At 33.2% G+C, this 25,613-nt stretch overlaps 3 protein-coding genes across 9 annotated transcripts in view; 2 read left to right on the plus strand and 1 right to left on the minus strand.

Annotated features, from left to right (window-relative positions):
- LOC129315564 (glycolate oxidase 1) overlaps window positions 1–14,769 on the plus strand; it is a 73,284-nt gene extending 58,515 nt beyond the window's left edge. Inside the window, exons 1-12 of one of the 4 annotated variants that reach the window (XM_054959359.1) lie at window positions 10,775–10,846; window positions 11,478–11,651; window positions 11,809–11,933; window positions 12,445–12,491; window positions 12,780–12,857; window positions 12,959–13,083; window positions 13,181–13,247; window positions 13,333–13,395; window positions 13,531–13,600; window positions 13,699–13,799; window positions 13,893–13,997; window positions 14,269–14,769. In XM_054959359.1, the coding sequence (XP_054815334.1) occupies window positions 11,515–11,651; window positions 11,809–11,933; window positions 12,445–12,491; window positions 12,780–12,857; window positions 12,959–13,083; window positions 13,181–13,247; window positions 13,333–13,395; window positions 13,531–13,600; window positions 13,699–13,799; window positions 13,893–13,997; window positions 14,269–14,469 (1,119 nt within the window). In that variant the 5' untranslated portion in view covers window positions 10,775–10,846; window positions 11,478–11,514 and the 3' untranslated portion in view covers window positions 14,470–14,769. Of the gene's footprint in view, window positions 1–10,774; window positions 10,847–11,477; window positions 11,671–11,808; window positions 11,934–12,444; window positions 12,492–12,779; window positions 12,858–12,958; window positions 13,084–13,180; window positions 13,248–13,332; window positions 13,396–13,530; window positions 13,601–13,698; window positions 13,800–13,892; window positions 13,998–14,087; window positions 14,227–14,268 lie in introns of those variants that run through there. The other 3 variants (XM_054959361.1, XM_054959360.1, XM_054959362.1) reach the window with 3 other exon arrangements.
- On the minus strand, window positions 108–4,044 carry LOC129315567 (uncharacterized). 2 transcript variants are annotated; one of them, XR_008594527.1, is made up of 10 exons: window positions 3,471–4,044; window positions 3,288–3,341; window positions 2,535–2,618; window positions 2,107–2,232; window positions 1,885–1,952; window positions 1,620–1,689; window positions 1,456–1,521; window positions 1,305–1,382; window positions 1,123–1,216; window positions 108–790 (listed from the first exon to the last, which is right to left on the minus strand). XR_008594527.1 is itself a non-coding variant. In XM_054959368.1 (9 exons), exons 1-9 carry the CDS (start codon window positions 3,759–3,761, stop codon window positions 1,175–1,177), a joined length of 879 nt encoding a protein of 292 aa, XP_054815343.1. In that variant the 5' UTR covers window positions 3,762–4,043; the 3' UTR covers window positions 1,003–1,174. The 2 variants fall into 2 exon arrangements, 1 of the variants encoding a protein (XP_054815343.1); XM_054959368.1 differs by lacking the exon at window positions 108–790 and having other exon boundaries at window positions 1,003–1,216; window positions 3,471–4,043.
- A 1,401-nt stretch (window positions 14,770–16,170) lies between the features above and the next one.
- Window positions 16,171–22,375, plus strand: LOC129315563 (bystin). 3 transcript variants are annotated; one of them, XM_054959357.1, is made up of 11 exons: window positions 16,171–16,704; window positions 17,907–18,033; window positions 18,152–18,203; window positions 18,337–18,664; window positions 18,952–19,031; window positions 19,277–19,324; window positions 20,221–20,367; window positions 20,501–20,573; window positions 20,651–20,726; window positions 21,267–21,357; window positions 21,954–22,375. In XM_054959357.1, exons 1-10 carry the CDS (start codon window positions 16,378–16,380, stop codon window positions 21,344–21,346), a joined length of 1,338 nt encoding a protein of 445 aa, XP_054815332.1. In that variant the 5' UTR covers window positions 16,171–16,377; the 3' UTR covers window positions 21,347–21,357; window positions 21,954–22,375. The 3 variants fall into 3 exon arrangements, 2 of the variants coding, with proteins under 2 accessions (XP_054815332.1, XP_054815333.1); XM_054959358.1 differs by having other exon boundaries at window positions 21,965–22,375; XR_008594526.1 differs by lacking the exon at window positions 21,267–21,357 and having other exon boundaries at window positions 20,651–21,023; window positions 21,965–22,375.
- Window positions 22,376–25,613: the final 3,238 nt, after the last annotated feature.

Below are 25,613 nucleotides of genomic sequence, written 5' to 3' on the forward strand. Positions count from 1 at the left end.
ATGGATTCATTTGTTATTATAGAGAAATCAATTTCAATATATTATACACGATTTATATAAATAAAAAAATCACACACGATTCATAAAATCATTAATCATTAATTAATTGACTATATTTTTCTTTATTTTTATTAAAGCATATCTTCCACACAAAAAATGTTCGTACTTCGTTAATATGTTGCGCTTTTTGGTGACGCGCATAAAAGAAAGTTATTCATATTAGACCAAATAAAGCTTTTAAAAAATAACTCCTCCGATTTATTGATCCGAAGGGGAGTACACAGTTTTCCTTTTTCTTTCTGTTGGCTCTTCACGTCTTTATTGATCCCTTGTTAACCTTTAGCCGAAAGCATGCGTTAAATAACTCCTCCGATTTTGAATCAATGAGAAGTCGCTTGGAAAATGTCCAATAGGTCATCTGATATCTTCTCAAGCTAGTCATAACTCATACATACAAGCCATTCAGAACATCCATTCTTGATTTTTATGTATAATATATATCCAACCTATCATTAAGAGATGATAAAGCTGGATGAACAAGGCATGCCAGAGCAGGAAATGTCACCACACTACACCATTTGGGGTGGAAATATCGTGTATAGTCACTATGCTCATAGCTCATGTGCAAGATCATGGCTTTTCCAAAATGCTTCAAACCAACCCAGATGTGCAAAGACTCATTAAACGGTATTGCAGACAACATGGTGAAGAATGAAAAGAATAACACCCTACCTTGTCGGCAGGAACCGCGTAAATTTCAAGCTGCCTGTTCTGAATTGTGCAACGCATGCTGAAAGTAATATTGTGAACCGAGGATCAAAAGGCACAATTTAAGAGATTTTATGTCTCATTTGCATTTCCAGAAAAGATGCATTTTTTATGGAGAGATTATCGGATAAATTCGGTCTACAAATTCCAGTCGTAAAGATATACTTATGTGTGACTCGTATGATTATGTGCTGCTTTATAATTAGCTGGGTCTGCCTATCTTTGATAGAGCAGTTAATCAATATTCAACTTGTTTGATGCATAATAATTTTCCAATGAAGTTGTTGATATATGTTTTACCATTTTATATGTCAAAAGTAACAGTACAAAGCATGTTCAATTGCGAAGAGTTACCGAGAAGCTCGATATAAATTTGTCACTAAATCATCTCATGCATGGTTTCAGGTCATCTTTTTCGGCAGATTGTCATTCCATCTCCAATTGGCACCTAGGATCCAAAAGTGGTATACCATTATAAATCTCCATTATAGGGTCTCTTCAAAATTGTGTGAGAAATAGGAAGGCAGTATACCCACCATACTGATGCTTACGCGCTTGTCTTCGACTAACTTTTGATTAAAGTTTCTAATGCTGATGGTTTTAGGGTCATTTACCTGCACAGTAGAGCATTAAGGGTCAGGTTTCATTCTCATGCACACAAAGTTAAATACTAAATAATATACTCACCAGTGGGTCAGCAACCTTGCCGTGCCAAAGAACATTGTCAATTACAACAAGGCCTCCGACTCTCACCTGCAATAAGAAGTTGCTAACAATATACTTTGAACAATTCACAGGAAACCACATAGGAAGCTTAAGATTAATGTTACAATCAAGTGGCTAGTTGTTACCAGCTGCAGCAGTAGTTCAAAGTATTTCTGAGTCATCCTTTTATCAGCATCAATAAATGCAAAATCATAGCTGCACAAAGAAGCAACATTTCTTAAATTCCAATTTACTGATTTTATGTTCGACAAAGTTCACATTACACAGCTTTGATCAGTAGGCCACAAAAGCTCTGTGTTGAGAAAACAACTCATGCATAGGAACTCAACCAGTATTGCGTACCAAATAGCATGAAAAAACAAACTATAATGATTCCGAGGATCCCTATACCTGCCAGCTTCACCATCTAAAATTAAAGACTGTAGGGTATCTGCAGCAAGTCCAAATTTTACATCCATCTAATGAAAATAAAATCTGTCAGGATTCTACTAGAAACTTCAGAAGGTAAAAGAAAAACATAATTGAAAAAAAAAAATGGAGTTTACATATTCCAAAGTGAAAAAAAAGTAATTCATCATCTTTCTTCAAAATAAAACCAGAAGTATATATTACCTTATGCGAAACACCAGCTAGCTGGTAATATTTCTTGGCAACCTCAAGAGATTTGGCATCTCTTTCACAAGCAACTAAACAACCAGATTCTGGTAGGACTAAGGCTATGGCCAAAGATGAATATCCCTGGGGAAAAAGTAAGGATAGGATGCTTCATTCATACATACAAAGAAGCTCTACCTGAAATATTGCCATGGGTAGAGCAGAAAAAACTACAGCAAGATAACATGCTCATCAAGTGAATAGCAGTGTCCTTGAAAAAAGGGTCATCAACTTAAAATTCATAATTAAACCATTTAAAAAAAAGGTCTTAAAATTTCTCGAAGAACCAGTTCTAAACGATGTATAGCATGAGATAAAAATAGGGGAATGTGAACTGTTTAATCTTAAGAAAGCCAGCATAAACTGGGGGTGGATGAAGGACATACAGTATAAACGCCGACTTCAATGCAACGTTCTGCTCCAAGAATTTGCACAAGCATTGCAAGCAGTTGTGCCTGATCTGGAGACACCTATTAAAAAGACATCGCATCATCAAAATTTACCACATGGTAGGGAAGTAATGTTCCTTTGGGAGATTTAAAATACAAAGGTGATGGACAGAAAGATTATGCGTGTACTTTCTAATCAACTCAGTTCCTTTGTATTCGCTGTAAAATTTCACAATCACATGCTTGACACTAAAAAGACATTACTTCACTAATAGTAGTATAAAGTCCATAGAAATTAAAGAAGGCATATGCCTATACACCGCAGTTCCATGCCCAGTTACTGAAAACTACCACTTATAGCTTGATTTAAGTAGTGATATATTTATAATTATAACTGTCATATAATCGTCTGATTGAAGAGATCAAAACATTGATTACTGAAAAAATGTTGTGGATTAAGTGCAGCGGTTCAAGTTCAATCCTCCTATATAACTGAAAGATAAGCAGCTAGTGACATTTCAACTAGTTAACAGAAACTATAATGTATAGATATAGACCCAAAAGAGAACTATACTGTTCCACTCCGGTGGCCTGAATCAATATTAAACTGAGCTACTGAAGCACAAAGGAACAAGAAAGCTTGTTTGAATAGTGGTAATATTTTAAGCTTGTAAGCTGAATTGCTCCTTGATATTCATGAACCATAACGTGCAAAGTTGATCAGGGGAAGACTAAATTGACGAGGTGTACCTGCATCTGGCTCCCACGCATAGAGGCTGTCTCCTCACGCAGTTGTCTCAAAATCTGAAATGCCACCAATTATAACATCACCAAGGATTGATAAAGTGAAATTCCAATATGAAAGCTTTTTTTTTTTTTTTTTTGGGGGGGGGGGGGGATGGTTTCCGTGAAGTGAATTGGATAGTTCGCCACCTCTGGTTCTCGAACGCTCTTCAGGACATAGTCATAAAGGCGGGGACTGAGACTGACGACCTGCTTATTGCCGTATTTTTCATCATGAGCAATAACGAAGTCACTGGTCGAGCAGGTCCTAACAAACTGTCTCTTCCACTTGTGCCCCCACTTTTCTAAGGAGACGTGCGATGCCGTATTAGCACTAGACAAAGTTGCCGATAAGGAACGAAATCTCGGGAGTAATCTTGCAGGCCTCAGAAAACAAGTTTTATGTCCATGGGCCGACAATGATCCGTGATAAAGCGCCATGATATTGCTTTACTACGAATGAAAAGGGATCTCCTTTCTCTCATGGTTTTCCAATTCCATTTTTCTTTGAAGCAATTCCACAAGCAGTTGGCGGACAGTAACAGTTTGCCGTTACCGTTCTGACGGAACTGGGTCACCAACAAACAGAAAGAGATCCTCCATGCCACGCGCTACGATACTCGAATTGCTGTACCTTTGCCGCCCCTATGTAGAAATTTGTCAGCGGAAATGGCCAGGCGGTCATAAAAGTATAAGAGCCGAATAGAGAATGCAGCGAAAATTGAAGATGACCCAACCCCTCAATATAACCAACAACAAACATAAAGATGTGTTACTTCGAGTCTTCACAAAAAATTTTTTGGGCCAAACTTCAAATGAATCTTATCATTTATGGCAGAATGATAAATAAAAACTTTATAAAAATATTAATATTAAATTAAAATTTTTTAACATTAACGTTTCTAAATTTTAATACCCTTTTTACTATATTTTAATATTAAAATTTTTAAATTAATATTAATATTTTTATAAGATCTTTACATGTCATTCTCCCTTCTATAATTTTACTATATTTTAATATTAAAATTTTTAAATTAACATTAATATTTTTATAAGGTCTTGACTTGTCATTCTCCCTTCTATAATTAGCTTTGTGACAGTAAGGTGTTAGCCTTGCACAAAATTCATGAAAATAAAGATAAAGGTTCATTTTGTTTTTAAAGTATTATAATAAGAGACCTAAAATTCTTATCTTAATAATATTGCCCTTTAATGCAGCAATTTTTTCCTGGGGGTTAACTTGCATAACATTAATTGTTATTTGACTAATTTTTAGCCAACATCCCAGGTGCATCTGATTCTATTCCTTCTCTCTTTCTTCCATCCTCCTCTCTCCTTTTCATATAAGCAGCAAGCCTCCTTCCATTTGTTCCCAACTCCTTCCATCCCCCTTCCTTTAAACCAAACTTCCTCTTTTATTTGCATCATCTACTTTTACATAAGGCCAAATTCATGAATCCATTACATTTATATACACTAGAACAACAATTAAAAACCATAAATCCAAAAATTTCAACCAAGATATAATTAATCTAAGGGATTCTGTAACCTAAAAAAAAAAGATTGAAAAACCAACAATGAACATCTCAAAGCAAAGCCACAAGAAATCGGAAACTCACACCCCATTACCGTTTCAAAGCAGGAAAACAACCCTTTTTTTTAAAAAAAAATTTCCAATAGCCACCATTAATGGAAGCATAAGATGTTTTGAAACTTAATGATTCTTGCTAGTTCAAGGCTGAAATCTTGAAGGAAGCCCTAGGTTCATCAAAATCAACAATTTTTGGAAGCAAACCCGGAAGATGTTGTGGATTTATTTCATAGGGCAAAGACATAAAACTTTTCCATGACATGATGGAGGTGCAGAGTCACTGATGTTGTGCTTGCTCTTAGTTTGAAGATTTTTTGATGCAATGCTTCATCGGAGTCAAATCTTTATGAAACTTCTTATGGGAATTGATTTAATTTGCATTCTTGGCTTACCAACAAGAAGGAGCGCTCAAATACGGATGTTGGACTTGTCAATAACTTAACCGAAAAAGGTGTTCCCTTGTGCACTAGCACTAGTGCTTCAATGCAAGAACTCATGCATCTCAAATTTTGTGATGCAGGTACATCATATTGACCATATCAGCATTTATCAAGCCAAGTAATTGCCACGTGCTTCAAGAAGTTGATCCCCCTAACATTGATTAACAGAGTTTGTGAAAATTTAATATCAATGATAAAATTGCTTCATTTTAATTACTTGAAGTGCAATATCTCTATAATAAGGACTTTAAACTGCTAGATGCTCTTATCCAGACATTTCAAAAGCAAAAATAAACGTTTATTTTAAAAATAATAGCTTTATAAATGATTGATGTGATCATGGGAAGGAGAAATCCTATACGGACAAAGAAAATCTCTTTTTGTTCAACACATAGTTTATAATTCATGAATAATAGATTCTCTCCTTTTGTTTAGAAAATGTAAAAAAATTTCAATCAAACCTCACTTTCAATAAAATAATTAATGCAATTAACATGATCTTTTCATATTCATCTATATTTAATAGAACGTTTTACTTTAAAATACTCATCTAGTTTAATTTATAGGGCAAAAAGAAAAGATTAATTTTGATCATATTTATAAGTCATTTTATTATTTTTTTATGTTCATCTCTACCATTCTGTCCTTATTAGATGTTAGAAAAAATTATTAAAAATAGTTTTTTCTTTATTAGGGGATAGAGGCAGAAATTTATTAAATTTTAAGATATAATTAATAAAATTTTATATTTTTCTTAGTTTTAGTGAAATACATTAGAAGTGGTTTATGAATAAAACCAGAGGGGAGTAAATATAAAATGATTTACTTATTATGGTCACTTTAAAAAAATACATTAATTATACCTTAAAATACTAAAAATACCACATGTCTTTTAACATTTAATCTCTTAAAAAATGTCTTCATGGAGAGTAATACTCATTTGTCTCAAATTATAAGATATTTTTAGACAAAATCTCACGTACCAATAAAGCTTATTAAATACACTTTACAATCTTATTTTTTCAAGACAAGAATATAAACTTTTAAAAATATCTTTCATTTAATACTCTATTGATAAAAAAATATTGAAGAGATAGATCATATATGGGAAGGGTCATAATGAAAAAGCTTTATTAATGAAACCTTATTTTTAGCAAAGTGTCTTATATTTTGAAACGCTCAATCTTCTTTCAAAGTATCTTATAATTTGAGACAGAAGGAGTATTTCATAAATTTTATATAATATAATATCAATAATGATTTATGTTTTTTTATGCAAAAGAATATAATAATTTACATTACATACAAGTCATAAATAATATTATTTACCTCATATTAGATATAACCATTGTTTAGTTGTATGTTCTCTAATAGAGAATAACTTAGTTTGAAAAAATAATTAATTCAAGCTAAGCTAATGCATGGCATGCATATCCTTACATATTATTATTTCTCTAAGATTTATTAGCTTCAAAGAAGGATGCAAGGGAGCCCTATTTGTATTCATTTCTATTCAAAATGGATTTTATGGACCGGGGGTTAAAGTAATTAGCGCAACTATTAAATTCGGAAATGATATTTAATTTTGGATTCCATCTTCACCAAAATTTGGACCATTTTTCAGTCTAATGACCTGTCGGATTTTTAATTTTTAGGCTGGAGAGTGGCATAATTCATTGTAAATAAGAACACATAATCTTTGATGCTTATACTTTTATCGAGTTTTGTTTTTAATCACTGTAATATTTTTCAGTATTTTTACTTCCTATAAATACTAAAATTATTAAAAAATAAAAATTATAAGGGCTTAAAAAATAAAGGTTACCCAATATTTTTTAAAATTATAAAGACTAAAAACATTGAAAAAGCTACAAGAGTTAAAAACAAAAGTCGATTAAATTATAATGATCAAATATTATGTTTTTATAATATATAACCCACCATTTGTAACGTGAGACTAGAATAGTAAGATAGCTTCCTTGAATGTTGTTGGAAACTTGGAATTACAGCTGAATGAATATTATGAAAATATTTGATGACTGTGATTTATCGGTATATTTAGAAATGTATTAGAATATAGTTGATAAAATATTTCTTCACCTAGGACTAAGAAACATTGACACTCCAATTATTAACGGATGCTCCCTCCCATCTTATATATTTTCTCCGTTAAAAAAAATATAAGGTATTTTTTGAGGAGTTTGATGTTAATAAATATAAGACATTTTTAGTTTTTCGACGTGTAATTATTATCTTGTTTTTTAAAAAATACCCCTATTGATAATAATTTTATGTTTGTTGTAGGATATTTAACAGGAGTAAATATGAAACTATAGAATTAGTTTAAAAGTAGGTAACTACTTTATTGAAGGTGAGATTTAATTAAAAATGCCTTACATTTTTAAATGAAATGAATATAAATTACTTCCTTTAAAAAATTAATATTTTTTAATAAATAACTTTGTATGAAATGATGGATTGTTAATTTTTTTTTTTATTTTACTTCTTCAAAGTATTCTAATAAAGTAAGATGTTACATATGAAAAAGAAAAGATAAAAATGTTGTTTTAATAAGGGTAAATTAGAGATTTTTTTTTTTTTAGGCAACATTAATGGTTTAACTATTTTTCATTGATTTTGATTATGTAATTAAAAATAACTTATATATACCAAATGAATGTAACACACATAATAGCAATATGGGCCCTTAAGCATAATTAGGGTTTGATTCTCGAAAATGTGTGTGAAAATACATTATTTGAGATAGAACAATCCTTTAAATGACGTTTAAATTTCTCTGAGGATTGGCCTTACGACTGCTAGCGGTGAGAATACTTTAAACAATTAAAAAAACTTATATATAAGACTTGAGGTAGTAAATATTAACTCACCAATTGTTAAAAACTTAGTGCATGTTTAGTACATGAACAGATATTTTTTAAGAAGAAAAAATACATTTAATTATCCATTAAAAAAATGAGATAGATACATTTATTATTATTTTTTAAATATTTTTTTCATTTACCAAACATTGGATTATGATACAATGAATTCTTAAAATATGCAAAGCCAATAGAATGTCATAGATTGGTCTTTTCAAGCCTTGAGTAAATTATGCTTGCCCAAAAATGAAAAAAAGCCTTAAGTAAATTAATTAAAGATTAATCTTTACTTTTTGTTCAATAGGCCAATATGAGTTGTATAGATAGTGAAAATACTTATTACCCAATATAAAAAAAAAAAAACCTTATTACCTCTCCTATAAGCATGGATAATTTTGAGACAGGCTATCCAAAGCCCCCCGCTTGATGGATCTCTCTCTCTCTCTCTCTCTCTCTCTCTCTTCCAAAGAGATCTCTTTAAATGGCGTTATGCTTAGTATAAAACTAGATGTGCCGATCTTTTTCATCACTTTTCTTTACAAATCAAAAAGATAGTATATGTTTGACAGTGCGATACGATCAAGGCATATACATAGGCGTTGGTATTAGGGATTTGGAATGCAGGTGTATTTTAGATATAGTAGACGGAGCTCTTAGACGGTGTCACGCTATAGTTCATCTTAACGAAATTTATCGAATAAGAAGTGAAATTATAATTTTTATGCTTAAATTATATGATTGAGGGTCATATTTAATTAATTATCCTAGTGAAGATTACAAAGACAGATAGCTAACCAGTGAATTTTAATTGGATTTTCGTGGTATGCGTTCTATCTATTCTTAGGGAAAATTTCGGTCAGGGATCATTGACTTGAGATATTAAATAAGAGAGTCCAAATTTTTTGAAATTTCAATACAAGGATCGGATATTAAAGTGAAATTAAATTTATGGTGAAAATGATAAAATTACTTTTATTTAAATGAATAACATATGGTAAATAAGATAACTTGTTCATTCTCATATTGTATGTTATTCATTTACTTACGAAATATTGTTAATTATCCAGCGTCACTTGTTTATAGTTATAGTTTTACTTAATTTCATTCTAAATGATGGTTTCATGATAAAACAAATTGTTTGTTCATGTATTATATGTTATTTATTTATTTACAGAATATTATTCATTTTTTTACTTCACTTGTTTATGGCTTTTGAAACAAAATCAAGTGAAAGTAGGAATATAAATAAGTGAAGTAGAGAAATGAACAATATTCCACAAGTAAATGAATAACATATAATATGGGAACGAATAAATCATCTTATCTATAGTATATTATTCATTTAAATGAGGGTAATTTTGTTATTTCTGTCATAAGTTTAATTTCACTTTAGTACCCAATCCCTGCAGTGAAATTTTAGAAATTATGAGGTTGTTTTCTCCATTATATTCGATTAAGGGTCGATTACTGAAATATTTCCCTATTCTTATCCTATATGTTATTGGTTCTTGCTTAAAACACGAAATTATTTAAAGTTTGTCCACTTTCTCTGTAATTTTAGCTCCTTCTTTTTTCCCCAGAATCATGTTGTGCTTTTTATTTTTATTTTTTATGGCCCAACGATTGCATGTTTTTATGAATTCTCTGGTTTCCATAGGAAACATAAAAAAAAAAAAATCTAATCACGTGTTATTGATAATGTGTAGCTGTGAATTTATATACCCATCGTATTAGATTGTTTTTCAAGGGAAATATTGATGTTACTTTAAAAAATAGTACACTATATCAAGTTTAAGAATAATACGAGTATACTTCCTCCAAAAAATTAATAATACGAGTATAGATATCATAAAATTTTAAATTTTTTTAACAAAAGAACTAAATTATACAAAGAAAACCTATATCAAATTATGGATAGGACTATTTGTTTCAAATACAAAGAAAACGTGGAATTTTTTTTTTGAAAAAAAAAAAGCGTGAAGTGAGCTAGTGATTAGCCATATTTACCATAAAAATCATAGATGTTATTTCCTCTTTTGTGGGAAGAGATCATGTGGACTTTCTGTACGCATCACAATTATCAATCATAAGCACAGTGTAGTAGCACTCGTTATCCGACCTACATGCATCCTCCACCATAGGAATGAAAATTTAAATTATTCTTCAGAAAATAGAGAATCCATGCGTGAGAGAGAGAGAGAGGAGGAGAAATAAGCAGCCTCCGTGACTCTGTCTCTGTCCTCTCTCTATGAATTTTGTTTTCAAATTTTTGTATTTGCTTTGTATTTAGAGATTAGAGTGATAACGAAGGAAGGGAGCTATGAAACACACAAGGCGTTTGTGGCTGAGAGGCCCCTCACTTCCCAGATGAGGATTTTGGCTCAGACAAATTCCCACCTCCAAATGCTCATCCACTTCACATGGTAATTCGCTCTCTTTTTTCTATTCCCATTATTTGAACTGTGAGCCCCACTTCATCTTGTTTCTATCCTACTCGTATATATAAACTCTTGCTATTTTTACTTCGTTTCTGTTTCTATTCCTCAGCTGGAGGGCTTCTCTCCATTGCTTCCTCTTGCATGCACACCCTGTAGATCAGTTTTGTGGCTTAAGGTCTGCTATGTTTTTTTCTTGTTCGTTCCGTACTTTCATACTTAATCTTCCTTTCTTCATGCGGCTTTTGTGGTTACGCTGTGGCTTGATTTTATCTTCATGTTAGAGATGAAGAATATTGAAGGGTAGTGTTTGTGTTGTGTCTATGGATGGTTTTCAATCTCATTTTGTATCTGTTGGGTTAACTTTGAGCATGGAGAGCATGTTTCTTCTATTCTTATCTCTGTGTGTGTGTGTGTGTGTGTGTGTTTTCTCAATATATTTGTCGAGAAAAATTGAGGAAATCTTGATACTGAGACCTGCTAATGGGAATAATACCGTTTTGAAGTCGCAGAGCAGAAGTGGATGCTTTGTGACCAGAAGCTACTTTACCTTCTATTCTGCTGCTGCTGCTATCATTTGCTTTTAATTTTTGCTTGAAACTTGACACTGTTTCATCCGAAGTGTTTGTTTAGTTTGAGTAGGGCTCTGGAAAATTTTCTGAAACACTAAATTTACTTAGTATTTTTTTTCTATCCTTTATTACATGGTTGGTTCCTGGCATATCTGCACTTCCTATAGCTGAGGATTTGTGATGATAAAAACTGATAGCTGAAAATTCATGCTCTGTCTATACGTTAATAACCTGTAGGATTCCTGAGGGACAGAATTAACAGCCAGTTCTAAAAATGGAGATAACTAATGTTAGTGAGTATGAGGCAATTGCAAAGCAGAAATTGCCAAAAATGGTGTTTGATTACTACGCATCTGGTGCTGAGGACCAGTGGACTCTGCAAGAGAACAGAAATGCCTTTTCCAGAATCCTGTGAGATTTTGCTCTTTATGTTCATAAACAGAGTATTCAGCCTCCACCCATATGGCTTCATTGTTGTCCTTTCAGATTTTGTATGCCTCTGTTTCTATTACGAACATACAAAATAATAATGTCCTGAAATTTGCTTCTGGGGGAAAAAAAAATACAGGTTTCGGCCACGTATTCTCATTGATGTGAGCAGGATAGACATGACCACCACTGTCTTAGGCTTCAAAATTTCCATGCCAATCATGATTGCTCCAACAGCCATGCAGAAAATGGCTCATCCTGAGGGTATCTTATTCACTGTCATTTACCTTCTTTTACTTTGTTGACATGATGTTATCAACATCTTTGTTTAGGGTTTAAATCTTTCATCTGATGTGTGATACTGTTATGATTCTCTTCTTAAACAGCTTGTCCTTTTCTGCATAGCCTGGAAGTCGAATATTCAAGGGAAATTGGGAAACAAAAAACATAAAAGTCAACCTGGGTTGCTTTGAAATTGCTTCTTAAACTCTGATAGTCACAACTTTTTTTTCCTTAGCTCTTTTATGTGACTGAATTTATTTCTTCCAATAAAGTTTTAAAAGGAGTCATATGTAAGAAGTAGTACAGAATAGATTCTTAACATAAAATTTTGATAAATGAATGAACATTGGAAACTTTATGACGGTACATTATGAAAGCTAAATCGTCTAGCCTTGTTTGATTGTATAGTTTGCAATGAAGCTCCTTTACCTGTTGACTTAATGTTGAACCTTAGTACTAAGATTCGCTGTTGGCTAACACTATTCATTTTCAGGAGAATATGCGACTGCAAGAGCTGCATCAGCTGCTGGAACGATCATGGTACTTCTCTTTTATATCCATGTTCCTTTTAATCACAGGCTCGGTAGTACTTATTTCTGTCGAATGATCCCCATAGAATCTTATTAAATAATAATTATATATGTTCAAAGCAGTTTACAAGCATTGTATAAAAGCAATGGCCTTCTTTTTCAAAGAGACAGAAAATGTTACTCTCATACTGTTGAATCTCATTCTTGATCACCCATGTTCAACATTAGGCCGTATATGACGCTGCTAGGTTGTACGTGTTCTATTTAAGGTTATGTGTTGGTTATTTCTTTCTTTCAGACTTTGTCCTCATGGGCTACTTCAAGTGTTGAAGAGGTGGCCTCAACAGGACCTGGAATCCGCTTTTTCCAGCTATATGTAAGCTTAAAATGCTTTCTGTTCAGCTCCTTTTAATGGTCATTCATGGATTCCCCTTGTTTTTCACTGTATGTTTACCTTTTATCATGTTTTTTTTTTAGGTGTACAAGGACAGGAATGTTGTTGCTCAGCTAGTGAGGAGAGCTGAAAGGGCTGGCTTCAAAGCTATTGCTCTCACTGTTGACACCCCAAGGCTTGGTCGCAGAGAAGCTGACATCAAGAACAGGTGCAACTCTTCAACCTTAGATTGTTTCTTAAGAGAGTTTCAGGTTTGCAAGTTCAACATGTTGAAGCTGAAAATACCCATAAACAATATCTTTCAGATTCACCTTGCCACCATTCTTGACGTTGAAGAACTTCGAAGGTTTGGATCTTGGAAAGATGGACATGGTGAGGAGCACATAGTTAGACCAAATGATTTCACTGGGTTGATGTTCTCAATGTGTTTTCTTAACTTTCACTGGTTCCTCTGCAGGCTGAGGACTCTGGACTTGCTAGCTATGTTGCTGGCCAAATTGATCGTACTCTCAGCTGGAAGGTATGTGAAGAATCAGATCACACTTCTTTTTCACTAGCTCTCCATTTTGCCTGCACTAGTTCAACATGATTAGTCAGATCAGGTAAGATCAATAATGTGCATTCACCATCTAAATAATCATGGTGAATTGCGCAGGATGTGAAGTGGCTTCAAACAATCACTCAACTTCCAATTCTGGTGAAGGGTGTTCTGACTGCCGAGGACAGTAAGGAAACCAGAAACTGCTTTGAGTCTAGCTTTCTCTAGTTTTTTTTTTTTTTTTGTAATGAAGATCTGATGAATTTATACTCGTTAATTATGCAGCAAGGCTCGCAATTCAGGCAGGAGCAGCCGGAATTATTGTGTCTAATCATGGTGCTCGACAGCTCGATTATGTGCCTGCCACTATAATGGCGTTAGAAGAGGTATATAACTTGAAGATAAATTATTGTCTAGTTTTAGCTTGAAGCTCAAGCAAACACATTTTGAAGTGTCTTTTTCTGTGTGTAAAAAATTAGGTTGTCAAAGCTGCTCAAGGCCGTGTTCCTGTGTTCTTGGATGGTGGTGTTCGTCGTGGAACTGATGTCTTCAAGGCCCTTGCATTAGGAGCCTCCGGCATATTTGTGAGTACATCTTAGCCTCTTCATATGCATATTTCTTAAACTTTACTGAAGTTACACTCCTTCATTTTAAAAATTTATTAAATATTTCAGATCATGTCATTATCTCTAAGTGAAAAATACATGAAGCAGTCTCATACCAACTCAGATAGACAGAGATACAGTCATATAGAACAGATTGTGTCATTCACATGTAAAACAGTGACTTCTGTATAATTCATTCACATGCATTTGTGAGTTTGGTTAACAAAACTATGGGGGATTTGTGGATCAGATTGGACGTCCAGTGGTGTTCTCACTGGCAGCAGAGGGAGAGGCTGGCGTTAGGAAAGTGCTGCAGATGCTACGTGACGAGTTTGAGCTAACCATGGCCTTGAGTGGATGCCGCTCCCTCAAGGAAATCACTCGCAACCACATCGTCAGTGAGTGGGACCACCCTCGTCCTCATCATCCTCCTGCTCTCCCCAGATTATGAGCAGCTTCAAGACGATGATGATGGAGAAGCACTCGTGTCTCACCTGATCTCTACAACCTCTTATTTCCTTCCGATTTTCCTCCTCTTGCTTTTTTTTTTCCAGGGAGAAAACTGCTTTTATTATCAAGGATCTTAAAGAGTGCTATATATTTTGAACGCTACATGTTTAATTTACTGTGAAGATTATGATGATGATACTTCTTATCATCTAATGGCTACTGTGTTGCTGCTGCAGCTACTTTCACTGTATATTCTTTTCATAAAGTACCTAGGTAGCAGCAAGTGGCTACTGTTGAACCATGATGATATTGTCCTTCATAAGTCTTAAGGTTTTGCTTGTAGGAGTTACAAGATCATATGATATGACCAGCCTGAATAATCCAACCCAATTAAGCAACTGCTTCATCTTTCCAATTAACCGCCTATTCTCATTCCAGTAATTCACAGTTGGGTTTCTGATAGATTGAAAGGCAATGACATTACCTTTTCTTATGTCTAAAATGATTATGGTTAAAGTCCAAATCTCCTGACAAATTTTTTTCAGGATTTTAAGAAGGGTGTACGTTATGGTTGACGTATATATCTTCACAGAAATTAGAATTAGAATATACATATGGATCTTTTTGATGCTATTCTTGACTGTAGCTCGACCTCATCAGTTTGCAATATATTAAATAATATTTTTCATATATATATATATATATATTTCTACTTAAATGCATAATTTCTAAAAGGGGTAAATTGATGAAAAATATTACTTAAGAATTTCTTTTATTTTAAAAACTAAAAAGGACGAAATGTATTGCATAGAGCTTTACCAATCATGACTCTTATATGGATTTGGATCTCTCCATACTCTCTTTCAATGTATTTCTCTGTACTCAATTTCATTCATTCATTTAATTATTGTTTTAATTTAATAGCGTGAGATAGTTAATTATGGCATTAAAATAAATAAAATATTTATTTAATAGTTATCATTAATAAGTATTGTGATCTTATTTTCAGAAGCACTTAAATGATAACAACGAATAATCTATTTATTTTAATATTATAGCTAGTAATTTTACACCATTAAACCAAAATAATAATTAAATGAGTGGCTGATATTATGTTTTGAGAGAGAATATGGAGAAAATCTAAATTTGTCTTTGTTGTAGTTGTTAGAATTCTTGTATCACACACAAGGGCACATACCACAATTTCTTAAAATCTTTCTCTAATTTCCCAAAATTCGTTAAAGTAAAAGAATGTGCTTTGATGATTTTCCTTTCGTCAAAATATGGGATTGGAATATGCTAATATTTACTTTAAATAAAATACACAAACAAAGAGGGTGTACGAGAAAATAATAATTAAAATTAGATTGAAATTTGAAACAATGGACCCAAGTTATTGAATAACTAATCAAATAAAATATTTAATAACCTCTCAAAGAAAGAGATTTTAAGATAAAATTCGGACCAAAGATTTAACCAGAGCTCATGCCAAAAAAAAAAAAAATAAAAAAATTAACATCAATGTTTGTTTTTATTAAAATATTTATATTTTTCAAACAAAAAAAAAGAAAATAAATTTTTAAAATTGGGATAATTTTTTTTATCATGTGAATACTTTAACGATAAACAATTTATAATTTATATATATTTTTATAAACAGCCACTAAGTTTAAAAACATGTTTTAGCTTGCTGCTCAATTCATTTAAACTTTCAACAAACAAAGTAAAAAGATTTGTGCCGATTTGGAAGTTAGAACCCTAACTCCTCCATCTTCTTTCCGCCCCAAACTTTGGCGCGACGGAAAGAGAAACAGGGAGACCAGTCTGAGTTGCCAGACGCTGAGCCGCCAGCTCTGCATTCAAGAGCGAGGGTTTTGGACAGCGAAGAGTTGCGTCACCGTCTCCATCAATGGCGAAGAGGAAGGAGAGACAGGTGAACCCGGAACCCTTTGATCCTGACGGTAATGAGTCCATCCAGTCCAAGTCTCGCTCCAAAGCTGCCAAACATCACCAAAAGGGAGAGAAGCTTATCTCTTCCCGTATTAGTTCTAAAATTATGAAGGAGGCTATGCTTCAGCAGAAGGAGATTCAGGAGGAAGCTGAAGCTTTCCAAGGGAACGCCAACAGCGCCTTCTTTCAAGTTGAGGAGCCGCCCAATGTTGAGGATGATGATGATGATGATATTGATGAATTTGCTGGGTTCTCCGAGACCCAGAGTCAATTTGGTGGATATGATGTGAGTGAATTGTAACTTAACGCTTTCGCTTTTCTGTATGCCTTATCTTTAGAGTGCTAATTGGGTGTTGCTTTTCTGTTCGGTTGAAATGAAGATGGCAGTTAAATTTTTAAAATCGGAGCTGAGAGAATTTATTTCATATGCAGCTCCCTTCACCTTACATGTTGTTTTCGTTTAGTGAAAAAAGGTTACTTCTTTGTTTTAAATTTAGAAGTCAGAACATATGCAGAATGTCTCTTCATCTATACAAATTTTACTTTTGTAACAAAATAAAGTCGGCTACATGATTGTAGGAGGCATTGTGCTCTATTATTATCCAAGCTTTTAGAAATATTATTAACTAAGTCATTTAGTAATTCCATTAGTTTTTTCTTTGGTATTTCTCTACCTTTCTTTACTGGTTTTAAGATTGTGCGTTCTATTTTCTCCCTCAGCCTTCTTTGTACATGTTCAAATAATCTCAAACAATTTTTTATCATTTTTTCCCTAATGAGGGCCACACCCACTTGTTTTTGTATATGTCATTTCAAATTTTATCTTTTCATGTATCCACATGCTCCATGTCAACATTCTTTTTATCTTTGCTACTTTAACTTTATACTCCCGTAGTCTCTTTAAAGCCTAACATTTATTATCATATAATGTGGTTAATCTTATATTAGTTCAATAGAAGTTTCCTTTAAGTTTATCAAGTATCTTTCGATCACTCATTTAGCCTTTATCCAATCAAGCTATCTAACTTGTATTCTATGTACAACATCCTTTCAATTTTTCTATTATGTTGAATAATAACTCATAAGTATCTAAACTTATTCACTTGAGGCATTCTTTGATCCGGAAAAATTTAGATATTTGGGCGTTATTATTCAACATGATTGAAAAATTGATGGGGATGTTTCATATAAGATACAAGTTGAGTGGCTTAATTGAAGAAATGTTAAAAGTTATTTGTGATTGAAAGTTACCTAATAAACTTAAAGGAAAGTTTTATCAAACTGCTATAAAACCAGCTGTGTAACAAAGTGAAGATGGTTCTCAAATTCCTTTGGAATTAAGTTGTGTCTGAGTTTGAAGTGTGCACTTCAAAACTCTTCTCTGAATCCTGTTTTTGAGGTTTCTTTCAAGTTCTCTGTAATCCTTTAGTAAGTCCGTTTTGTAGCATAGTCAAACTTGACTCACTTTGGTTCACATAATAAATTCAGGAAGAGATTAATGAGGAGGACGAGAGAGTAATGGAGGCATTCTTATTGAAAGACCAGGGTAGGCAGCGAACACTTGCTGATCTCATTGTTGAAAGAATAAAGGAAAAGGACGCAGCTGTTGCTTCTGGTAAATATCATACTAGGTTATTGATCAATTTGTGTTTTGATTTTAGTTTTTTCAGAATAACTGAGCCATCTCTTCAAAAGACTCAGCAGTTTAATTTATTATCTTGCTTTGCATGCAGAAGTGCGACCGGTGCCAAAGTTGGATAAGTCCATACTAGACATATACAAGGGGTATTTTCAATGTCCCATTCAGAAAGATTTAATTATTTTGTAGATTAGATGAGTAAATGCTTTTCCTTTGAGTTTCCTTGTTATTTTGTTTTCTTATGATGAGTCATTGCTTTTGTAATTTCTTATACTCCAGGGTTGGGATACATCTTAGCAAATATACAGCAGGAAAAATACCCAAGCCCTTCAAACACATCCCTGCCATGAAGCATTGGGAGGAGATTTTATATGTAACTCAACCTGAGAATTGGTCACCAAATGCAATTTACCAAGCAACTAGAATATTTTCTTCTAATTTGGGTGTAAAAAAGGCAGAACGCTTCTACAAGCTTGTACTGCTTCCAAGAGTGAGAGAGGATATAAGAAAGAACAAGAGACTGCATTTTGCTTTATATCAATCGCTGAAAAAGTCACTTTACAAACCTGCTGCATTCTTTAAGGGAATATTGTTTCCATTATGTGAGGTATGTAACAATTGTAAGTTGCTGGGCTATAACTCTTGTTAAATACATTATGAGGTATGTAACAATTGTGTTTTATTGTGGTGTTGTCACAGTTTCTCTATATTAATTGCTTCTTATTGTCTTATGATGTTATAGCCGTTTCCACAATCTTCAATACTGACTACATTGTTACTAAATGGATGTAAATCTTTGTCAATTAGTGTTTAAATTGTATGCTTGTCACTGTTACAGTTCTCACTTTCTATGTCCATTTTCCTGTGGATTCTGAAAATATTCTTAACGTACAGTCACGTACATGCACCCTCAGAGAAGCAGTCGTTATTGGAAGCATTATACAAAAGGTTTCCATTCCTCCACTTCATTCAAGGTATATTTAGATGGTCATGCACTACTTTTAATTATAAAAATTGGCTGAAAAGCAAGGCAGACTTCACTAGAGCATGTAGCATAATAGTTGAGAGAGTTTTTGAAACTTAAAATTAGAGTTTATGTTATATATTGGTATTGAAATTTGAAGGGTAATGGTTGGTTGTCATTCTGCTTATTATTTGAGGTAGATAAGCTGTACAATTACGAACCACATTAATTTAAATTTTTTCAATGCATTTCCAGTGTGGCGCTGTTGAAACTTGCAGAGATGGAATATTGTGGAACAACAAGGTATTTAATAGCTTTACTATTTTGTTAACTGGTATGAAGTTCAATCGTTTTTGCAGAATTGATTAATTGGTCCTTGGGTGGTGATACTGGGAAAAAAAGGGTAAACATAACTTTTGATCCTTGTACTTTACTGGCGTCTTGCTTTTGGTCCCTATACTTTTTTTCGGTGTTTTTTTAAGTCCTTACATTTTTGTTTTTCATTGTTTTGGGTCCTTCCAAGATTCTTATACTTTGCTCATAAAGGAACTGAAAACAATTGAAAACAAAAGTGTAGGGACTTAAACCATTGAAAAAGAAAATATAAGGACCAAAAGCAAAACGTGAGTAAAGTACAGGGACTAAAAGTTATATTTACTAAAAAAAAAAATAAACAGGCATTATGTTGGCCTAGCAAGGAGATTGTGTTTTTGGTGAAAAGAAGAAGTTACAGAGTAGTTAACTAATGATGTTGTCTGAGATATTGTTGAAGTTTGTGAGTTACACGTTGTTGTATGTATGAATTGAATAGAGTCAATATTGGGCTAGAGATCTAAATTTGTGTGGTCAAGAAATGATGAGCACTGTGCGGTAAAAATAATTTTATGTCAAAGGGAGTTCAAATGCATTAGCCTGATATTCTATTCAGGATTCTTGTTGCTGATATTGGGCACTAATTATGAATTTTTATTATCTTAACTGAGTATATAGAATAAGAGGACAAAAATAAATGAGGATAAAGTGAAAATGCTTGCAGTTATCAAGTTTGGAATCAATATTATTTGTATTTTTGAAGTTGTATTGTTTCTATGAGCATCCATGTGTATAATTAGATTCATACTAAATGAGTTCATTTGTGGTCAGTCATTGTATGATGCATAAAAACTTGTTCATAATATTTCATTTTAAAATAATCGCAGCTATTTCATAAAGCTTCTCGTGGAGAAAAAATATGCTTTGCCATATCGCGTGGTCGATGCTGTTGTTTCTCATTTTACGAGATTTGTTGAGGAAACTAGGATAATGCCTGTTATATGGCACCAATCACTTCTTGCATTTGTGCAGAGGTGAGTGATTCCTAATTCGCATTTTTTTTTTAAATCTGTGTCCATCATTGAATGTTTAAGAAGTGTTGCTTAATATTAGGGGTGTGGGTTGGTGAGTTTAAAATATGCTCTTCTAATTTGAATATTCATTCAGGTACAAAAATGAACTTCGGAAGGAAGAGAAGGATAATTTAAGGGATCTACTTGATAAGCAAAAGCATAGATTAGTGAGAACACTCTCCGATATTGTTTCTTTCTATAATTCAAATTTATATATGTATTTATTCAATTCCTTTTACTGCAGGTTACCCCTGAAATTATCCGGGAGCTAAACCACAGCCGTAACAGAGGCGAGAAGGAGGATGATCTTATGTCAATATATATCCTTTCCTTAGTTTCTTTCCAACCACATAATTCACCTCCCCCCTCCCCACACTGATAAAAAAGAAACGAAGGGAAGTCCCTGCTACAATTAAAAGAAAATTTTGTCAGCTATGAAGCTGCATGTTGAGACTAGGATTATTTAAAGAAAATACAACCGGACCTTTCTTTTCAGTACAGAAGGAATGACTTGCTATTGGGTTGTCATACCCTGTTAATGGAGATCATAAAGAGCTATCGGCTGAGCAACCGAGAAGGATTTTATCCAATGTTCGGTTGTACGGATTGAAATAAAAGTAAGAGAAATAACGGAGACTGACCATTATTACCATCTGGTTGAATCAATTCATAAGGAATCGTGGATGTATATTGGGTAAATTTTTAAAGGATGTGATGCTTATTTTATTTTATATTCCTTTTCCTCCTTTTACACCAAGCAGATCTTTAGTCACTGCTGCTTTCCAGAGGATCTCATAAAATTTATCGTGTGTTGAATTAAATTTTGCATGAACTATTGTGTTTCCGTGACAACACAATACCATCTCCAATCTCTTTTATCAACAAACCTATTGAAGAAGATAGATTTGACATTCCAGAGGTGCCAATGGAAGAGGACTAATTTATATCTGGGTATGATTCTTATACTGCCCTGTTTTAAATTTTATTTTTCCTGCATGTGCGGTTCATTGCTTGGTATGTTTGTGTTTCACATTCATTGTTCTCTTTAACGGAGTATTGGTGTGGGCATAATTGGTTTAGTCATTCATCGATCAATTTAGTATGGGTGATAAGAGTAATGGTCTTGGACCACTGAATTGTGTAACATAACCCTTAATGTAATGTAAGTAAGCCACTTGAAAGTTTATATTAGTTCAACTGATAAAGATGGAGTGGAATGTGCTCAGTAACTAGAGTTTAAAATTCTCATCGTGTAACAAAAAATTGAGAAGGAAGTTAGACATGTAAATGAAAATGAGTTATTAACTTTTATCTCACCGTTCTAAGGAAAAAATGGCTGAAAGCTGAGATACTGTCACTTGTAATTCTTTAATGTTGTAAGGGATTAGACAGTACAATCCGAATCTGGCAGCATATTTCTTTTGTTTTATCTGCCTCTTTTCTTGGATGATCTCTTTTTAAACCTTTGGGAGAGGTAATTGGAGCTATGCTTGTAATACAATGTTTAGTTTCGGGCTGGTACATGATGATCTATTTTTAATTTTCAGATTTGCAACAGGCATTGTACGGCTTTCTTGGAATCAAAGGCTAGGCTTCTGTTGCAGCCATTTTAATGGTTTTGCCCTATGAGGATTATCTTTGGAGATGGGCAGTCCATTGCAGTTTCGCTGAGGCAGTTAAATAGCAGTGCCTAGCAGTCTGAAATTTTGCTTTGTGGAATTGAAATTTTGCTCGAAAGTCTTCTGAGAAATGATGGGACACCATCTTTCTGATGTAATCATTTTTCTGTCGGTGGGTATTTGATTGACGCCTCCGAAGGCTATAGTTTTTGGAATAGAACTGCGTTGCTCTAGATCATTAGAAGCATAGCCAAGGCAAGACATTTAATTTAAGCATAAAGCGGATCGGTTATAAAAAATTATATCATCATGTTTTTTGAATTATTATAAAATTTTATTACATTCTGATCCATGTTTTTACAGCAAGGACAATCAATATTGGGAGATTAATAATGTTGAATTTTATTTCCTAAGAAGGGCGGGTTTACAAGATACAGGAAATTTTTTTTCTTAAAAAAAAAATAGGTTGTGCTGTTCATTGTTTGGATTGGAAGCAAAATCCATGGACTAGTGGTGAAAGCCGAGAAAATGAATTACTTATATGAATTGGAAGGCCAGGGAAACCTGAGATATTCTTTTAGGCCACTGGATTTCTCCTAGCATGCAAAGGATTTGAGCTTCTTCCGTGAGTCATTTAGTATATAGTTGGTTTTATGTCAGAAATACAATTGCTTGTTTTTATCAAAACTACTGTTTCGATGGTTTTAAACATGAAATCAAACTTTCTATTTATGGTGGGTCAGTTAATGCTATAGTGATGTGTTTGGATTAATGTTTGTAAAACTAAAGTTTCTATAAACTATTTGTAAATTGAAGTTTGGACAAATTAATCTTACTTTTGATCCAATCTAGGTTCGACTCTTGAACGTAGTTGAGTAAACAAAATCGAAGAGGAAATTATCCCAACCAATCCCCTCAAACTTGATTTGGATTAGCTCAACTCCAATCCAAACATGCCCTATGATAAGGTGAAGCAAAAAATAAATAAACTAAAAAGGTGATGGAAGAGAAGCTGACGGTAGGCACAGTGAAACTGATGGCGAATTTGAAACCTCAATTTTGTGATGGCATTTGTAAACAAAAAAACAAGACAAAGGAAACGATGTCTTAAAAAATTGTAATGGCTGAGGGGAACATGTACTTGGGATTTCTGACAATTATTCAATCACAGCCATCATGGAATGTGAATAATATAAAATAAATATAATAAAAATTGCGGCGGTCAAATCTTGAAGAGGTTAAATGTCTGTTGCATGCATGTCATTGATTTGCAGCTTTGGACACGTATCATCCTCTGTTCTTCACCAAGTGTTTCTATTCTCCCATCACGCACACATGCATAAACGCACTCATAAACATCTACCCGCGAATTTTGATTTTGTCATCATGACTTCCAGTCCAGAGAAGTTTTCATTGACTTTATCTTCTGCGGAGTTTGAAATTGAATATCAGACAAATTAATGTTTTAATGTATGTATACTTTGGCAGAAACAAGCACACACACTCAGAATCACAAAGTGTAGCCACATGGTTCAGCATGTGTCACCATAGTAATTTATATCCCCACTGAGCCGAAAAGCAAAGCTCAACAGAGAGTTATTAAACAATAATTTAAATGCGAGGATTTGCCGCAAGGTTTTTCAACCACTCATTAATTGATTGTATGGATTGCTTGTGCCACAATCATCGTTATGAGTCCAATAATTGTATCCGATGAATTAATAAAATAAAGCTCTTGCCATCGTTGGAACATTCTCGCCCTTCTGAAGTGAGTTTTATTCTTATGTAGGGCTAATAAGTAATACTCCTTCCATAGCACAATATAAGTCTTCAATTATACTCTTACTTTCTTGAGTAAGTAATAAGGGTGTTTTGAATAAGTTAAATGTTATATTTATTACACTTAAATACATGATTGGAAAGATATGAAAATTTTTAGAAGGAGTAAGTGTTAATTTGGTTCTGAAACATGTAAAATGGCCAAGATATGTATACCTTCTTCAAAAGTTGTCACGGTTTAATTTCATGTTATACAAGTCTGCAAATTTAATAATTATGAGTCGAGGGAAAGGGATTTAATACTTTAACACAAAGTCATATAGGTTTCAATCTTATAGTTAAAAAAAATCAATAGTGAAAGAATTACTTCATTTAGTCTTAACATAACAATGTTCAAATGTAGCATGATAATAATAAAAATTGTATTATATTACTACATATAAATAAAAATAAAAATAAAGTCTTCATATTCATCACCTGGCAATAAGTTACAGAAAGGGGCAAGGCTGCATTCAATAGCTAAGCTACTAGATTAAGGAAACTTGTCAGAGAGGACATCATGTGGTAGCTTATCTAGTGACTTCAGCAGTTACCTATGTATATATTCACGAGAACAGAACAAGTTTTGATCTATCCAATATGTTATAATAAAGCATTCGGGAATCTTCCATTCTATAATTTATAGAAAAATGGGCGTTTACAGATTATATTTATTTATAACTGAAAGTTTCACTAATTGAAAAAAAAAAAAGAAAAAGACGCAGCAGTTAGTGCTGCTGCATGCAGAAGGGATCATGAACAGAATATCTTTTTTTGTGCCCATTTTGTTTGCTATCTTTGAGGATAACTAATGATATATATTCGCAGGGAACCAATTAAAGAAGTAGAATGTGGGTTTGAGAAAGCAACTGCAACTTAGGCATTAAAACAGTTTTGGATAGATCATAATGCTTTAACAATTATAATCAAATCCTCAAGCTAAGCTTTAATGGCGGCTTTCTCTGTGATTCACTAACTGCCACAATCTTCTCTTACCTGATTGTGTGGTCTTCCTGCAGCCTCAATCTCTCGTTTATAGCTACTTTCTGCTTAGGGCCAAATGACAGTACAGAAATATAGTATTTTATGAAGTTCTAAGTAGTTGATTACTACGTAGGAATGTTGGGTTCTCTATGAGCCATAAGAAATTGGGATGCTACTTTTTGTTACGTTTAATATAATGCGTAGACCTAAATGAAATATATTAGGTAAGAGAAGACATCACCTTGCTCGTCATCCTCCAATTTCACAAAAATGAACAAAACTTTCCATTAGCTATATATATATATATATATATTGCTTTACACAATAATATAAAATGCTTTTGTTCCACTTCCATATTGCTGTTGCTTTATCCCAACAATTGTCGCCTACCAGAGCCTGACATTTATCTGAACTGATCAATTATCAGTGCTCAGTTCAAGAGATTGGAAACCCAGTAAGCAAAATAATAAATAAATAAACAAGCAAGATAAAGAGGTTTTAATTTGTATATTTTACTTTACATCGCTCACTAACTAATTGGGTTGCTTTTTCAGTTTTTCTGTTAATTGTCTGATTTTCCCAAACCCCTCCTTTGGATCCCGTGTTTCCTATGCAGGGAAAAAGTTTTCCCACCTTTCAATATACACTCCCTCCATTTAGCATTACAAGACACTTTTTATATAAAATATCTTGTTCGAAAATATAAGATAGTTTGAATTATTTAAAGTATAATTAATAAGATTTTCTTAAAAAATAAAATTAATAATATTTTTAAATTATGATACC

Source organism: Prosopis cineraria, unplaced genomic scaffold, assembly GCF_029017545.1.
Source record: "Prosopis cineraria cultivar Desert tree isolate PC_DT_omini unplaced genomic scaffold, ASM2901754v1 PC7, whole genome shotgun sequence".
Lineage (NCBI taxonomy): Eukaryota > Viridiplantae > Streptophyta > Magnoliopsida > Fabales > Fabaceae > Prosopis > Prosopis cineraria.